Here is a 19,175-nt window from a genome sequence, read left to right as displayed (position 1 = left end):
CCAGGATGTCCAGAAAGGGGACTATCATGAGCCCAAAATAAAATCTTGGAACGAAGGCGTTCAGGAACAAAGAGTAAACCATCGGGAGGTTTACAGGACAAAGGAAGATGCTTTTGAGCGGACTGTAATTCTTGTAACCAAGAAGTTGTTAACTGGGCAATGACTTCATGAGGTTGGAGAATGGTACCAGACTCAGGAACTGGGGTATCTTGAAATTGTCTGGAAAGTGCGTCTGCTTTAATATTTTTTGAACCAGGTATGTAAGACAAATTATAGTGAAACCGAGAGAAGAATAATGACCAGCGTGCTTGCCTGGAATTTAATCGTTTGGCTGTTTGGAGATACAGAAGGTTCTTATGATCAGTAAGTATAGTAAATGGCAAAGAAGTACCTTCCAGCCAATGTCTCCATTCATCCAATGCCATTTTGATGGCAAGCAGCTCTTTATTCCCTACGTCATAGTTAAATTCGGAAGGAGTGAATTTTTTAGAGAAAAAAGCAACAGGATGAATCCTTCCAGTCTCTGGTATTCGTTGAGACAGAACAGCTCCAGCAGCAACAGAGGAAGCATCTACCTCCAGAATAAATTGAAACTCAGGATTTGGATGACGAAGGATAGGAGCTGAGGAAAAAGCTTCTTTGAGAGATTCAAAAGCTTCTATAGCCTCAGACGGCCATACTTTACAGTTTTGTCCTTTTCTAGTGAGAGAAGTAAGAGGAGAAGTAATAGTAGCAAAATTCTTGATGAACTTTCTGTAATAATTGGCGAAGCCTAGGAAACGTTGTAAAGCCTTCAAAGAATCAGGTCTAGGCCAATCCAATATGGCAGAAAGTTTAGTAGGGTCCATTTCGAATCCAGATGCCGATATTACATAACCCAGAAAGGGTATGGATTTTTGATGGAAGGAACATTTCTCCAGTTTAGCAAACAGATGGAATTCTCTTAGACGTTGAAGTACTTTCTTGACGTGGTGCACATGATCTTGGAGGTTCTGAGAAAAAATTAAGATGTCGTCCAGGTATATGATAACAAATATATTCAAAAAATCACGAAAGATCTCGTTTACAAAATGCTGGAAAACCGCCGGAGCATTGCATAGCCCGAAGGGCATGACCAAATATTCATAATGCCCAAATCGAGTGTTAAAGGCAGTCTTCCACTCATCTCCTTCGCGTATACGGATCAAGTTGTATGCACCACGTAGGTCGAGTTTGGTGAAAATGGTGGTTCCCTGAAGATAAGTAAAAAGTTCAGGAATAAGGGGCAGAGGATAACTGTTCTTGATGGTAATCTGATTCAATCCACGATAATCAATACAGGGTCTTAATCCGCCATCCTTTTTTCCCACAAAAAAGAAACCAGCCCCTACGGGGGAAGAAGAGGGTCGAATAAATCCTCTAGCCAGATTGTCTTTTATATATTCTTCCAGAGCCATGTTTTCTGGTTTAGAAAGTGGATATGTCTTGCCACGAGGATAGGCAGCCCCAGGAAGGAGATCAATGGGACAATCAAAAGGGCGATGAGGAGGAAGACGTTCAGCTTCTTTTTTGGAGAAAACATCCACAAAGTCATGGTAATGCATAGGTAAGGATTCCGGAGTTTCAACTGTGAGAGCAATAGTGAGTGGTAACTTAGTAATCTTTTGAAGACATTTAGTCTGGCATGTAGATCCCCAGGAAGTGAGTTCACCGAAAGTCCAAGAAAAAATGGGATTGTGAATCTGGAGCCAGGGTAATCCCAAGATAATGGGAAATTGTGGAGTGGGAATGACATCGAAACAAATTGTCTCGGAATGAAGTATTCCTACGGTGAAGAGTAAGGGTTGAGTAGAAAACTGAATGTATCCAGAACCCAAAGGATCTCCACTGACCGTAGAAACTGAAATGGAATACTCCTTCTTTAGTAAGGGTATAGAATGAGTAGAAACAAATGTAGAGTCAATGAACACACCTCCAGCACCAGAATCAATTAGAGCTTGGGTATAGATCTTCTTATGTCCAATTAGAAGAGTTACTGGAACAAAGAGTTTCTTGTATAGGGAATGACCACTATTTTGGCTTAACTCAGTTCCCTGGACTAGAGTTAAGCCCTGGCTTTTACTGGCCTAGTAGGACAATCCCTTAATAAATGCCCTTTAAGGCCACAGTACAGACATAAGCCAAGAGTCCGTCTTCTCAAGCGTTCAGTCTCAGTTAATTTTATACTTCCTACTTCCATGGGTTCAGCCTGATCAGTAGTAGGAGAGGCTGGAGTGACTGGATTAGAAAAACGAGGAGCCAAACGAAAAGGAGTTCGAGTTGAAGTCCTCTGTGTTCTATCCTTTTCTTGTTGGCGTTCACGAAACCTGGCGTCGAGACTGATACAGAGATTTATTAAGGCTTCTAAGGACTCTGGAAGTTCACGATACACCAATTCATCCTTGAGACGCTCAGAAAGTCCTTTACGGAAAGCGGCTCTGAGTGCTCCCTGATTCCAAGTGGTTTCAGAGGCAAGGGTGCGGAACTCAATAGCATATTGAGAGACTGGTTGATTTCCTTGACGTAAATCCAGGAGAGTAGCTTCAGCAGCGGATGACCTTCCAGGTTTATCGAATACGTTTGAGAATGTAGATAAAAATGTATCAACATCCAACAGTATAGGATCATTCTTTTCTAGCAAAGGTGATACCCAAGCCAAGGCTTTTCCTTTCATTAAGGAAATAAGAAATGTGATTCTAGAAGAGGCAGTAGCAAAGAGAGTAGGGCTATTTCGGAAATGAAGACGGCATTGATTCAGAAAGCCTCTACATTCTTCAGGATTCCCATCATATTTATCCGGAAGAGGTATCCTGGGACTTAGTTGTACCTGAGACTGATTGTTAGGAATCGGAGGAGGTAATGCCTCAATCGGATTTGGATTGGGAGGTGCGGTAGCAACCAAATTTTGTAATAGAGCAGTAATTTGATCAAGTTTAGTGTCCAGAGACTGCAAGTGAGTGGCATGAGAACCCAAGAGCTGTCCCTGGTGAGCCACGGCCATAGATAATTCAGTGGGGTCCATTTTAGTGGCCCGTTTGTAATGTCAGCCGCTCTGGAATCAATCCGGGATGTAACCCAACTGCTAGCGTGAATTGAAAAGCACACGCTAGCACACTGAGAAATATCCAGGACGTGACCCACTCAGGAAGCAGATTAGAAGATAACAAAAATGAATATTGTTCCAGAATGCAGGAAAGCCACAAAGGATAAAACGTCCCTTTAAGTAGTAAAAAGAACAAAAAGGAAATGCTCTTACTTGAAGCTTCTGAAACAGGTCCTCTTTAACAGGCTTGTAAAACAAAGGAAAAGTTCTCTTTTGCAGCTTGTAAAAGTAAAAGTTCCTTTTAAGCAGGTGTATAACAAACAGAAAGGTAAAGTTCTCTTTTGCAGCTTGTAAAAGTAAATGTCCCTTTTAAGCAGGTGTATAACAAACAGAAAGGCAAAGTTCTCTTTTGCAGCTTGTAAAAGTAAAATGTCCCTTTAAGCAGGTTATTAACAAACAGAAAGGCAAAGTTCTCTTGTGCAGCTTGTAAAAGTAAAATGTCCCTTTAAGCAGGTTTATAACAAACAGAAAGGCAAAGTTCTCTTTTGCAGCTTGTAAAAGTAGAATGTCCCTTTAAGCAGGTTTTGTTTATCAAAGATAAGGTTTAAAGGTAAAGGCAAAAGCAAGGTCAGGCAGGCAGAAGTCGGCATCCAAATATCAGCAAAAGGTATAGGCAAAAGACAAGGTCAGGCAAGCAGAAGTCGGCATCCAAGTATCAGCAAAAGGGTAAAAGCTACAGGCAAGGTCAGGCAGGCAGAAGTCTATGTCCAAATATCAGCAAGTAGGGATTAGGCAAGAGGCTTGGTCAGGCAGGCAGAAAATCGGTACACAAAAGATCAGAAAGATACGGTACTCACAATCCAAAGGTAGCAAACAAACGGGCCCAGATTCAGATCTCCCGCCGTTGTTTAAAGGGCAGGAGCGTAACCGTCATCAGAGGGGTGTGTTGAGAAAGCGTCATGTTGCTAAGCAACATGACGTCAGACACACAGAGCAGTTCCGGGAGCCGCGGCGACACGGCGATGAACGGATGCAAACATGACAGCTGAATACTCAGAGCGTATCCGTATTCAGCGAGGTCTGGCGGACCTGATCCGCACTGTTGGATCAGGTCCGCCAGACTTTCATAAATAGGGGCCGAAGTGTTTAAACAAGTTTCTCGCAGTTCCATCCTTCAAGATGGAGACTATACTTCTCCATTCTTCCTTTAGTAAAAGAGCGTCAGTTCATGACAACCATAGACCTAAAGGTTGCGTATCTTCATGCTCCTATTGACAGTGACCATCACAGATTCCTGAGATTTGCCTTTCTGGACAAACATTTCCAGTTTGTGGCCCTTCCATTTGGTCTAGCCATGGCTCCCAGATTTTTTTCAAATGTTCTGGGGGCTCTTTTGGCAATGATCTGTTCTCGTGGAATTGCTGTGGCAGCCTACCTGGACAACATATTGGTTCAGGCGCCATCTTGAATCACACAGAGATATTGTTGTCTTTTCTACGTTCCCACAGATGGAATGTGAATCTGGAAAAAAGCTCCCTTTTCCCTGCTACAAGAGTAATGTTCTTAAGGACCATAATAGATTCTCTATTGATGAAGATTTTTCTGACAGAGGTCAGGAAAAACAAAATAATTTCCTCTTGCCTCTCTCTTCAGGCTTCTGCTCATGCTTCAGTGGCTCAATGTATGGAGGTAATCGGTCTGATGGTGGCTTCCATGGACATCATTCCTTTTGCTCGATTCCATTTCAGAGCTCTCCAGTTGTGCATGTTTAATTCGTTTGGCTTATGAAACTGCTGGACAGCAGCCTCCTGAGAGAATTACGGCTCATTCCACAAGAGCTGTTTCCTCTTCTTGGGCTTCAAAAATGAAGCTTCTGTGGAACAAATTTGCAAGGCTGCAACTTGGTCTTCTCTACATACTTATTTAAAAATTTTACAAATTTGATACTTTTGCCTCGGCTGAGGATTCTTTTGTGACAAAGGTTCTTCAAGTGATGGTGCCTTCTGTTTAGGACTGCCTGTCATGTCCCTCCCTATTTATCTGTGTCCTCTAGCTTGGGTATTGGTTCCCAACAGTAATTAATCAAGCTGTGGACTCACCATATCTTAGGAAAGAAAAACAAAATGTATGCTTACCTGATAAATGTATTTATTTCCGGATATGGTGAGTCCACAGCCCCACCCTTTATTTTAACACTTTAACCTCAGGCACCTCTACATCTTGTGTTACTCCTTTTTCTCCATTTCCCTTCGGTCGAATGACTGGGGGTTGTGGGTAAGGGAGTGATACTTAGCAGTTTAACTGTGATGGTCTTTGCCTCCTCCTGCTGGCCAGGATTGATATTCCCAACATTAATTACTCAAGTCATGGACTCGCCATATCCGGAAATAAATAAATTTATCTGGTAAGCATACATTTTGTTTTTTATAGTGCTCTGGAGACAAACATTTATAGTGATCTTATAGTGCTCTGCAGACAAACATTTATAGTGATTTTATAGTGCTCCGCAGACAAACATCGTGATTTTATAGTGCTCCGCAGACAAACATTTATAGTGATTTTATAGTGCTCTGCAGACAAACATTTATAGTGATTTTATAGTGCTCTGCAGACAAACATTTATAGTTATTTTATAGTGCTCTGCAGACAAACATTTATAGTGATCTTATAGTGCTCCGCACACACACATTTATAGTGATTTTATAGTGCTCCGCAGGCAAACATTTATAGTTATTTAATAGTGCTCTGCAGACAAACATAGTGATTTTATAGTGCTCTGCAGACAAACTTTTATATTGATCTTATAGTGCTCTGCAGACAAACATTTATAGTGATTTTATAGTGCTCTGCAGACAAACATTTATAGTGATCTTATAGTGCTCCGCAGGCAAACATTTATAGTGATTTTATAGTGCTCTGCAGACAAACATTTATAGTGATCTTATAGTGCTCCGCAGACAAACATTTATAGTGATTTAATAGTGCTCTGCAGACAAACATAGTGATTTTATAGTGCTCTGCAGACAAACTTTTATATTGATCTTATAGTGCTCTGCAGACAAACATTTATAGTGATTTTATAGTGCTCTGCAGACAAACATTTACAGTGATTTTTTAGTTTTCCGCAGACAAACATTTATAGTGATTTTATAGTGCTCTGCAGACAAACATTTATAGTGCTTTTATAGTGCTCTGCAGACAAACATTTACAGTGATTTTTTAGTTCTCCGCAGACAAACATTTATAGTGATTTTATAGTGCTCTGCAGACAAACATTTATAGTGATTTTATAATGCTCTGCAGACAAACATTTATAGTGATTTTTTAGTTTTCCGCAGACAAACATTTATAGTGATTTTATAGTGCTCTGCAGACAAACATTTATAGTGCTTTTATAGTGCTCTGCAGACAAACATTTACAGTGATTTTTTAGTTCTCCGCAGACAAACATTTATAGTGATTTTATAGTGCTCTGCAGACAAACATTTATAGTGATTTTATAATGCTCTGCAGACAAACATTTATAGTGATTTTATAGTGCTCTGCAGACAAACATTTAGCGACTGGATATTTATTCATTCGTTGTGTGTCTCTGACTCTTCTGTTATGCTGTTCCCCTAAGGACTCTGTCCGCCAGCACCCAGGTTCAGGCAGGGGATGTGAACCTGTATGAGAACATGCGCTGCCACGGCGTGGCCCTGGTCACTATCAGCCGAGGACGGGTGGTCTATGAGAATGGAGTCTTCATGTGCGCTGAAGGTTCTGGCTCATTCTTCCCTATGAGGACCTACCCTGACTTCCTTTACAAGAAGATGATCCAGAAGGAGAAGGTGAGTGGGGATAGTACTACTAGATCCCACCATGTCTGTGAGCCAGGATCCTTCCCATAGTTACATAGTGTTACTAGATGCCACTAATGATCCAAGCCTGGGAGCCAGGGCCCTTTACACCTCAAGGTTATATAATATTACTAGATCCCTCTAGTGATGCAAGCCTGTGGCCCTTTACACCTCATGGTTACATAGTGTTACAAGATCCCACAAATGATACAAGTCTGGGACCCAGGGCCCTTCCCACCTCATGGTTACATAGTGTTACTAGATCCCACTAGTAATGCAAGCCTGGGACCTGGGGCCCTTCCCACCTCATGGTTACATAGTATTACTAGATCCCACTATTGAGGCAAGCCTGAGACCTTGGAGCCCTTCCCACCTCATCGTTATATACTATTGCCAGATCCCACTAGTGATCCAAGTCTGGGGCCGGGACACTTCCCACCTCATGGTTACATAGTGTTACTGGATTCCACTAGTGATGCAAGACTGGAACCCAGGGCCCTTCCCACCTCATGGTTACATCGTGTTACTAGATCCTATTTGTGATCTGGACATGGGGCACTTTGCAGCTAATGGTTACATAGTGTTACTAGATCCTATTTGTGATCTGGACATGGGGCACTTCCCAGCTCATGGTTACATAGTGTTACTAGATCCTATTTGTGATCTGGACATGGGGCACTTCCCAGCTCATGGTTACATAGTGTTACTAGATCCCACTAGTGATGCAAGACTGGAACCTGGGGCCTTTCCCACACAAAGGGCTTTAATGATTTGATTCTGATTTATTCTTTTTCATCAGACAATATAGTAAGACTGAAAAGTAAAAAAGTGTAGAAAAAGTCAGATGCGCCAATACTTATACTATGTGTAAATATAAACTAGAGCAACAATAATGTGTCTAGCCAATGGATAGAGAATCCAAAAAAATAATACCAATAACTAAAATAATCCTCTAATTGAGGATTGTATGTCCCCTATGTGAATATAATAGTGCACACAATAATGAATGTAGAGTAATATACCATATATGAATATATAACACTAATTCATATAAATCTATAACATATAAATGTTAAAAAATCATAAAATAACATCCACAGTGCTACAAACACAAATAAATCAATACAAGGTAACAGACCATATGTAAAAATCCAATGCAAGGTAAATAAAACCTTATAGTCCACAAAATATCTCAGGTATGTGAATCCCACGGCTGCAAAAACTTCTTCCAAAAGCTTGAAGGCAATTCAAAACAAACGGATCTGTATAAACAATATAAAAGAAGAAGGCGCCACAATAGTGTCTATCAATAAAACAATGACTCTGCGCACCCACAGTATGACTCGTACTTACGAGATATAAAGCACTTTATAAGTGCCACAAGAGCCTCCTGGACCATCAACAGCTGTCCAGATCGCTGTCCTTACGCACAGACTGCAAATCTCCTGCTATAATAAAAGAGAAGAGGGTACCACCATAGTGTGTATCAATTAAGCTGAGATTCCACACACGCACAGTATATACCGTACTTACAGGATGAACAGCACTTGATAAGTGCCACAAACGCCTCCTGGACTATTAGCAGTTGTCCAGCTCACTGTTCCCACATACGATAACACACTCCTCCTGCTACCGGTGATATGTCATGTTGTTCACTCCTCCAAGTGGATAGCACTGCGGTAGTCAAAGATTAACAGCTGTGTGGCTAAATGTGAAGGTATAAACCACTATATCCCAGTTCCTCCAAAGCTTAATTAAAAGTTCATAAAAAGCCGTGATGTATAATATAAAATAGATTTATTTGAAACAAATCAATACCACAACGCGTTTCCCGGTCTATATGACCGCTTCATCAGATACACCTGAAATGCGTATCTTTGACTACCGTAGTGCTATCCACTTGGAGGAGTGAGTATTACGACATATCATCGGTAGCAGGAGGAGTGTGTTATCGTATGTGGGATCAGTGAGCTGGACAACTGCTAATAGTCCAGGAGGCGTTTGTGGCACTTATCAAGTGCTGTGCATCCTGTAAGTACGATATATACTGTGCGTGTGTGGAGTCCTAGCTTAATTGATACACACTATGGTGGCGCCCTCTTCTCTTTTATTATAGCAGGAGATTTGCGGTCTATGCGTAAGGACAGCGATCTGGACAGCTGTTGATGGTCCAGGAGGCTCTTGTGGCACTTATCAAGTGCTTTATATCTCGTAAGTACGAGTCATACAGTGGGCGCGCAGAGCCATTGTTTTATTGATACACACTAATGTGGCGCTTTCTTCTTCTTTTATATTGTTAATATAGTAAGACATAGACATGTGTACTGGAATTACATTGTGATATGGCATTGCTTATTTATACAGTCACTAATGTGTGGAGAAACTTAAATGCAGGGGTCAAGTCCTACAAAAAAAAAGTTTAGGAACTCACCAATACTTTCGAACCTCCCCACACAGCAGGACCCCTGACAGGCTTGCATTTAGTGTATTGTAGCAAGTGTTACTGCCCATTACTAGAGAATCTCACTATCCCTCTAACAGGCTGTGCTCCAACTCCTCCTTCCAGCAGCTGCAGTTTTTACTGAAGTGTTCTGTTCTCTGTCCAGAGGGAACTTAGTTCCTCCTGCAAAAATAGTACAGGAACTCCGTTCCCATGTGTTCCCGCTCGACTTGTTCCCTGCTTAAATTGTCCATAACATGTTCAGGTAATAACTATATACTAAACCTTACAATACCCAAATGTCTTAAAACTCCTGATACCAAGAATAAGTGCCGCCCTTATTCCCTGCAAGAAGACCAGACAAATAGGAAAAATACTGGCAGAATTTCGTTACTTCCATAATTTTACCACTAGATGGCAATAGATCATGGAGTTTATAAAGCTCTAGTTTTCAAGCATTGTTGTTACCTGAACTTGCAGCATTATTTAAACCTGTTTATTACAACAAAACTAATCAATGTGAAGTCAGTATAACATGGATCTGCAGAATAGGGCGTCTACCCTCCTCTAGGCCCATATTTTCAGGAGATATAGTATAGGTAGGTGCAGCCATCAATCAGCAGCTCCTAAGCAGGCCTTCAACAAAGAATACCAAGAGATCAAAACAAATTAAATAATAGAAGTAAATTGAATAGCAAGCTTTATCTGAATTATCACAGAAAAAAATGGGTTTCATGTCCCTTTAAGCAGAGGGATACTTTTCACAGAAATGTCAATAGGAAAAAGGTGTTGGCGATAAACAATAAAAATGGCTGATTGTGTTGATTCAACATCAAAAAGGTGTGCTCTGAAGCCTATAACCAACAACTCATTAAAGGGACATTAAACACTAAATAAATGCTTGGTGGGGCAAAAATAAAAGATAAATAGTGTAGATGGGGGAATTACAGTACAACGGGCTTTACCCACAGCTGAATTACAGTACAACGGGCTTTACCCACAGCTGAATTACAGTACAACAGGCTTTACCCACAGCCGAATTACAGTACAACGGGCTTTACCCACAGCTGAATTACAGTACAACGGGCTTTACCCACAGCCGAATTACAGTACAACGGGCTTTACCCACAGCTGAATTACAGTACAACGGGCTTTACCCACAGCCGAATTACAGTACAACGGGCTTTACCCACAGCCGAATTACAGTACAACGGGCTTTACCCACAGCTGAATTACAGTACAACTGGCTTTACCCACAGCCGAATTACAGTACAACGGGCTTTACCCACAGCCGAATTACAGTACAACGGGCTTTACCCACCGCCGAGTTACAGTACAACGGGCTTTACCCACAGCCGAATTACAGTACAACGGGCTTTACCCACAGCCGAATTACAGTACAACGGGCTTTACCCACAGCCGAATTACAGTACAACGGGCTTTACCCACAGCCGAATTACAGTACAACGGGCTTTACCCACAGCCGAATTACAGTACAGCGGGCTTTACCCACAGCCGAATTACAGTACAACGGGCTTTACCCACAGCCGAATTACAGTACAACGGGCTTTACCCACAGCCGAATTACAGTACAACGGGCTTTACCCACAGCCGAATTACAGTACAACGAGCTTTACCCACAGCTAAATTACAGTACAAAGGGCTTTACCCACAGCTGAATTACAGTACAACGGGCTTTACCTACAGCCGAATTACAGTACAACGGGCTTTACCCACAGCCGAATTACAGTACAACGGGCTTTACCCACAGCCGAATTACAGTACAACGGGCTTTACCCACAGCCGAATTACAGTACAACGGGCTTTACCCACAGCTGAATTACAGTACAACGGGCTTTACCCACAGCTGAATTACAGTACAACGGGCTTTACCCACAGCTGAATTACAGTACAACGGGCTTTACCCACCGCCGAGTTACAGTACAACGGGCTTTACCCACAGCTGAATTACAGTACAACGGGCTTTACCCACAGCTGAATTACAGTACAACGGGCTTTACCCACAGCCGAATTACAGTACAACGGGCTTTACCCACAGCCGAATTACAGTACAACGGGCTTTACCCACAGCCGAATTACAGTACAACGGGCTTTACCCAAAGCTGAATTACAGTACAACGGGCTTTACCCACAGCTGAATTACAGTACAACGGGCTTTACCCACAGCTGAATTACAGTACAACGGGCTTTACCCACAGCCGAATTACAGTACAACAGGCTTTACCCACAGCCAAATTACAGTACAACGGGCTTTACCCACAGCCGAATTACAGTACAACGGGCTTTACCTACAGCCGAATTACAGTACAACGGGCTTTACCCACAACCGCATTACAGTACAACGAGCTTTACCCACAGCCGAATTACAGTACAACGGGCTTTACCCACAGCCGAATTACAGTACAACAGGCTTTACCCACAGCTGAATTACAGTACAACAGGCTTTACCCACAGCTGAATTACTGTAGAACGGGCTTTACCCACAGCTGAATTACAGTACAACGGGCTTTACCCACAGCTGAATTACAGTACAACAGGCTTTACCCACAGCCGAATTACAGTACAACGAGCTTTACCCACAGCCGAATTACATTACAACGAGCTTTACCCACAGCTGAATTACAGTACAACGGGCTTTACCCACAGCTGAATTACAGTACAACGGGCTTTACCCACAGCCGAATTACAGTACAACAGGCTTTACCCACAGCTGAATTACAGTACAACGGGCTTTACCCACAGCCGAATTACAGTACAACGGGCTTTACCCACAGCCGAATTACAGTACAACGGGCTTTACCCACAGCCGAATTACAGTACAACGGGCTTTACCCACAGCCGAATTACAGTACAACGGGCTTTACCCACAGCCGAATTACAGTACAACGGGCTTTACCCACAGCCGAATTACAGTACAACGGTCTTTACCCACAGCTGAATTACAGTACAACGGGCTTTACCCACAGCCGAATTACAGTACAACGAGCTTTACCCACAGCCGAATTACAGTACAACGGGCTTTACCCACAGCCGAACTACAGTACAATGGGCTTTACCCACAACCGAATTACAGTACAACGGGCTTTACCCACAACCGAATTACAGTACAACGGGCTTTACCTACAGCCGAATTACAGTACAACGGGCTTTACCCACAACCGCATTACAGTACAACAGGCTTTACCCATAGCCGAATTACAGTACAACGGGCTTTACCCGCAGCCGAATTACAGTACAACGGGCTTTACCTGCAGCCGAATTACAGTACAACTGGCTTTACCCGCAGCCGAATTACAGTACAACGGGCTTTACCCACAGCCGAATTACAGTACAACGGGCTTTACCCACAGCTGAATTACAGTACAACGGGCTTAACCCACCGCCAAATTACAATACAACAGGCTTTACCCACAGCCGAATTACAGTACAACGGGCTTTACCCGCAGCCGAATTACAGTACAACGGGCTTTACCTACAACCGCATTACAGTACAACGGGCTTTACCCACAGCCGAATTACAGTACAACTGGCTTTACCCACAGCCGAATTACAGTACAACGGGCTTTACGCGCAGCCGAATTACAGTACAACGGGCTTTACCTGCAGCCGAATTACAGTACAACGGGCTTTACCTACAGCCGAATTACAGTACAACGGGCTTTACCCACAGCCGCTTAGGTAATCCCAGCATTGCCCGGATTACTGACTGTACACGTAACATATATATGATTTATCATTTTATATTACTATCTCAAAGTGTTTAATGTCCCTTTAAACAATAGATTGCAATCACACTGACTTTATTTTTTTAATATTTTTTTAAAGGACAAACATAATAAATGAGCAGGTTACATAGAATAGCAAATATGATTTTTGATCCCTTAGAGCGTCTATTGTGGTCGCTTTTGGACCGCTGGTGCATCCATTTTTTGAGACAGGGATATTAACAAAATCAAAATTAAAGGTTGCTCCTAAACCACTTATCCACATGTGCTGTTACAAAGTGTGACAGCTTTGGAGATATTTTGGGGACAATATGGATTAGCTGTGTGCTAATGAGGTGCAATATGGGGGTGAAGGGATATCTAAATAATAACATATTAGTTGTCTTCATTTGTACTATAACTACCGTGTAGAACAGTCAAGTAGGTGTAATTCTGCATTGTTTAAAACTTATCATATAGTGGCTTATGCTGTGAATGTTTATGCGTAATGATGATTATGTTAGCCTTGGTGACACATTAGTCACAATTTTTTTAAAGACAGGTGGCGAGTATTTTGATTAACTTCCTTTACTTGAAATCTCCAGCAGTAAAGATACAGAACATTTGAAACAAAGTAAAAGCCCTCAGCCAATGGGGGCACAGCAACCATAATATAGTATAAGTCAGTCTCTTTCACTTCCTCTTTCTTTACTGGAATCCAAACGATATCCTAGAACTGATGATTGAACTAAACATAACCACCGAACAGGACCAGAAAGATGGTCAGAACCTCCGTACTTCATGACGAGTCCCATTTAACCCATCTCGCTATGGTAGGAGCCGAGACTGGTCTGAAAAAATTAACATAAGAGATTAAGAGGGGAACAGAGACAGCCAAAGAAGCTGTTCCGGATAAATATTCTTTCAGGCACGCTGCTACACATAAGTGAGGCTTTTCCTCTAAATAGGGATAGGTTACTTTAGAGGGAAAAGTCTTTATACGCCTGTGGATAGAGAAGAGAACCCCTTCTGGGAAAAAAGTAAATCCATCTCTATCCAAAGCCTGTACATCCGACACTCTGCAAAAGGAAAGGAGACAGAGGAGGACAGCCAATTTGCATAATGCTGCAGATGAGGTGGTGTTTACCTAAAGGGAAACCATCCACCGGATAGTGAGCTGCCGAGACGGCCGATCTGCAAAGATTAATGGAGCGATACGTTTTACCTTATTCATAGAGGTGAGTAAGAAAGTTTGCTACTAGGGTAACAGGGGCTGAATAGGGATCAGTACGTTCTGCCATACACCAATGAAGCCATTACCGACCAGGCTGCCAGGTAAGATCTTCTAGTTCCCGGAGCCCAAGAGTCCCGGAGGAGTTTTTGAGCTGGGATCGAAAGACCTGAGAAGTCTCAGGAACCCTGGAAATTGTGTTGAGAATTAGGGGATGGGGAGATCCCTGATTGTCTGTAAAGAGATCCGGCCAGAGAGGAAGGACCAGAGGAGAAAGGACTGAGAGTTCTAGCAGGTCTGGGAACCAAGCTTGAGACGGCCACCAAGGAGTGATCAGGACTTATTGGATTTGGAGCCTGCGTGTGTGGAGAATGACCCTGGGAATCATGGAGAAAGGTGGAAAGGCGTAGCCTCCCTTCTGGTGCCAGGTCTGGAGGAAAGCATCCGAAGCTATCGCACCTGGATCTGGGAGCCAACTAAAATAAGCTGGAAGCTGTGTGTTGGTCCTGGAAGCAAAGAGGTCCAGAGACCTCTCCAATAAGGTGAAAACCAATCTGCTAAGATGTTGGACTGGCCGGTAAGTATTCTGCTATCACTGATATCCTGTGATCGAAGCAGAATTGGTAGAACTGTTTTGCTAAGGAAGACAGGGTCTGTGATCTGGTGCCTCCAAGGCGGTTAATATATTGAACCGCTGATATATTGTCCATACGGAAAAGGACACAGCAGTTTGTCAAAGAATTTGCGAAGGAACGTATTGCAAAGGAACCTGCAATGAGTTCCAGGCAATTGATGTATAAGGAGGATGTGTACCTCTGCAATTCACCTAAAAGCATTTGGGTAATATTTATATGACAGCTTTACACCAATAGTATACTGGAGCTCTCTCACTGATACGGAACCTGCATTATTGATTCAATATGCATAAGAGGTTTTAGTTTGAGCTCAAAGTTGGTTAATTACATATTGTGTATCAGGCTACTTTATTAACATCTGCATTGCTATTACTGAGTGACAATTTTTATGCAAGGCAAATAATCGAAACCAGTTATTTAACAAATATGACCCCTCTGTTTGTTCCTCCACAGTAATTTGATCAGTTGTTATACACATGATTAATTACCTATACTAAGGGTTACATAAGTAAGGACAAACATAGGTACAGAGTGAATAAGTGCAATTGATTTACAGTGGAAATATCTGATGACTCACACACAAGCGGGGTGGGAAACCACTCCAGCCAGCTCACAGTACATTTCATTAATTATGGTTGGCTACTCATTCCTTGAGCTATAATACATTTTACTGCCTTAAAGTACCTGAGAGTACTTTTAATTTTAACATCCTATTGTATGTGACTTAATAAAAGTTAAGTTTTATTTTCTGCAATCCCACATTTCTCATACTGTAAGTAAGTTGTTTTACTATTCTCAGCTTTTTTAAGCTGTGAGATTAACCCCTAAACCCTTGAGTGCTATTAGTGTATTCTTTTACAAGAGTTGGCCTCTCTTCCTCTCTTATTATTTGTTTACCAAGACATTTCTTGTTTGACCTCTTGGGTCAAGGCAATGGACTTAGAGTAAGAGGGATTTAGAGTGAGATGATAGTGTTTGAGTTTCTATATAGCTCGATAGTAAAGAGGGCCCGGGAAGAGCGCCTGAATTGAGGCTGAGAGGAGAACAATTATCCTGGCTAATTATCGGAGGGAAATGTGGGACTTCTTTAACGTGGAGTTGAGTTCTTTGCAAATCGTTTTTAGCTTGGTCTCTGGGAGAGCCAGAGAGGCTCAAAGGGAATTCACGGAAAAGCCTAGAAATTCCATGGTCTGGGAAGGAGAGGTACAGGATTTTTCTAAATTTATGGCGAAACCCAGATTTTGTAGGAGAGAGGCCATAGTGGACAGATGTTGTTGTAAGAGGATGGATTTGTCCTGAGCTAGAATGAGAATATTGTCTAGATATACGATTAGGCGAATTCCCCTGGATCTGAGGAAAGCTGTGACTGGCCTCATGATCTTTGTGAAGTACCAGGGTGCCGAACTGAGGCCAAAGGGAAGGCAGGTGAACTGCCAAGTGCGTCTTTGCCATAGGAACTGAAGGTAGTGGCGAAAGGACTGGTGCATGGGGACTGTTAGGTAGGCATCTTTTAGACCTAAGCGAACCATCCAATCGTTTATTTGGAGAATGTCTCTGACAAGATGGATGCCCTCCATCTTGAAATGTCTGTAGACTAGGAATCGATTGAGTTCCTTTAGGTTTATGACCGGACGGGCTCCCCCATCTTCCTTCTTTACTAAGAACATGTTGCTGAGGAAACCTTTTGAGTGGGTCTCCTCGATAGCGTCTTTTTGCCAAAGTTGTGAAAGTTCTGAATCTATCAGACATTGCATTTGAGATGGGAAAGGTATGGGGTAGGTGTAATAGGTTGGGATGGGAATTGTACGAATTCTAGATGGAAACCCTGGACTGTCTAAAGTACCCATGGGTCTGAGGTGCGTAGTGACCATGTTGATAAACAATGTGCAAGTCTGTCCCCCACTTTTTTGTTGAAAACAAGAAGGGGTAAAGTATTGCTCACCTTGATCAGGTCCTGCTGGGGATGTTTGTAGTTGGCGAGGGGTACCCCTGCTCCTGAAACATCTACCACTGGTGGGGAAGAGAGGTCTAATCTGTGGTGCCGTGTAGGTCTGCCGGAAAGAACCTCTGAAGTTAGCACGGCTGAACAGGCGCCCCCTGAACCTGCCAGCCCTGGCAAAAAAAAAAAAACTTTTGCCGTACAGGACCCTCCGTACATTAGATTGGGCTCTATCAAGAGTCGTGAAAGCTGACACATTTCTGCTGAGTTCCCTGATGAATGATTCACCAAATAGTAAACCATTTGCTGCAGAACCTCCTTCCGAGCAGGCCATTTCTTCTAATTTAGGGTCCGCACTGTCGGATCAGGTCCGCAAGACCTTTGATAAATAGGCCCCGTTGTCTTTAAACAGATGGTTATGTACTGAAACATTCCTATAAGTTAGCAAATTAAATAACTCTGCAATATTTCCTACAGAGTACCATGTCTTGAAATATTTTTGTGTTATTTTATATCATTTATACATTTGGTCACATGATATGTTTGGAAAATGCAATATATTGAATGTTTATGTTTCTTCAACACCTTAAGAAAAATTATATTAAGGGGAAAAGAGAAAAAAAAAGAGGAGACAAGAAAGGTATCTCCCCTCACCCTTTCCCACTCTGTGAGTCAGAGTGGGTCATATCTAATACCCCGTCTCCGTCCAGTGGTGATAGCAATCCCTGAGGGGAGATACAACACATATCCTTTCCCCATATTGGTTTAGTGGCCACAAAATCCTAGAGGGGTGCTACATCTAACTGAGTACCTTATGAGGTTAAAACTTCATGCATAGCTCTTATTTCTCCTTACAATGTTATATATCCTCTTTGCCAACCCAACCTTAAAATTTTATCTTTCGGCTCCGTCCCCCCCTCCCCCTTATATCATTGAGCTTACTTCGTAAGCAAGGAAAATGTATCCTATAGAAATTTTCTCCACCCCCTCCCCCTTATACCATTAAGCTTACTTCTTTTGTGAATTTTGCTGTTCTTTTAAGTTATCAGTACATTTGGCCTTATGACAAGCGCTACCCCCCCCCCCTTACACCATTGAGCTTACTTCGTAAGCAAAGGAAAATAAATCCTATAGAAGCGTTTATTTAATTTTTTTTTCTTTGCATGGCAACAACCCAATTCATTCATCAACAATTTTTCTTTCAGTGATCTTAAAGATTTACAGTCATAGATAGACTGTGAAGTGTGGATAACACATTATTTGTATTGAGACTGAATAGACAGATTGATAAATGAAACACTATACCACTGATACTAGTTCGGTATTAATTGTACGCATATGTCTGATCACCTGTATCTCTCTAGACTGTGATAACTTGTTGATGAATGTAATACATGTGTTTACAGAACAACTACATTTTACCCATCGTTGTTGAAACTTATTACATAATCTGTTGTTGATATATCTATTTAATGTTTTATGCTCTACCAAGCCTGAAAGTGGCTCTTGACTCAACTTATTTACCTCTATTTAGTATTTATATTTTACCATGGTGCAAGAGTGGCCTACTAATTTCAGAGGAGGTTTATATAATTATAAAAATGAGGTTACAGCTATCTTTGCCTATTTTGAATCTATATCTCCCTGGCTGTACACTGTTTTATCACTGTGAATTGTGTCCCATCGTCTGTACTACTTCAGTTTTGGCAATTCTACATACACTGTATATGTTTATAGCAACCTCAATAAAGAAAATATAAAAAAAAATTAAAAAATTAGGCAATAAAAGAAAGGATTACATCGGATTGCAAAATGGGTGTAATCGCAGAAAATAGAGAAAACAAAATGGCCGTGATCCAAGATGGCGGCCGGGTTTAGGTAGAAGAAGACACAAGTAAGATGGCCGCTCGTGCAAAGCCGTGGGAAGCAGGACAAAATAGATTTTGGCCCACGTGTTGCAGCGAAGCAGCGTTATAAGATTTACAGTGTTATTAGACAGCACTATAACAAAGGTAAACATATACAATACGGATAAGGAATTACATATAAGAGATAATAGAAAAAACTGTGAGAAAACTGTCAATGGGCAAAGATAATATAAAGAAATTTCAAAATTTGGATAAAGAGCAAATATATCAAATAAATATTGAGAAAAATAGGAAAGAGAAAGAAAGACAAGAAATCCACTCTTAGTGAGTGAGTGGGGAGGAAGGAAAAAAACACTAGGTAAGTTTTAGACAAATAAATCACATCACCTTCTCTATTAGAGAGCAGTAAAGAAACAGGAAGTGAAAGAGACTGACTT

General features: G+C 41.8%; 1 protein-coding gene across 1 annotated transcript in view; it reads left to right on the top strand.

Annotated features, from left to right (window-relative positions):
* The window catches only part of DPYSL5 (dihydropyrimidinase like 5), a 263,062-nt gene that overhangs the window by 238,596 nt on the left and 5,291 nt on the right, over window positions 1-19,175 (top strand). Inside the window, exon 11 of the mRNA XM_053710991.1 lies at window positions 6,684-6,891. Coding sequence (XP_053566966.1) covers window positions 6,684-6,891 — 208 coding nt within the window. The remainder of the gene's footprint in view (window positions 1-6,683; window positions 6,892-19,175) is intronic.

The sequence above is a fragment of the Bombina bombina genome, chromosome 4 (assembly GCF_027579735.1).
Source record: "Bombina bombina isolate aBomBom1 chromosome 4, aBomBom1.pri, whole genome shotgun sequence".
Classification (NCBI taxonomy): Eukaryota; Metazoa; Chordata; class Amphibia; order Anura; family Bombinatoridae; genus Bombina; species Bombina bombina.
The sequence above is the reverse complement of the archived record's forward strand: the minus strand, read 5'-3'. Positions and strand labels throughout refer to the sequence as shown.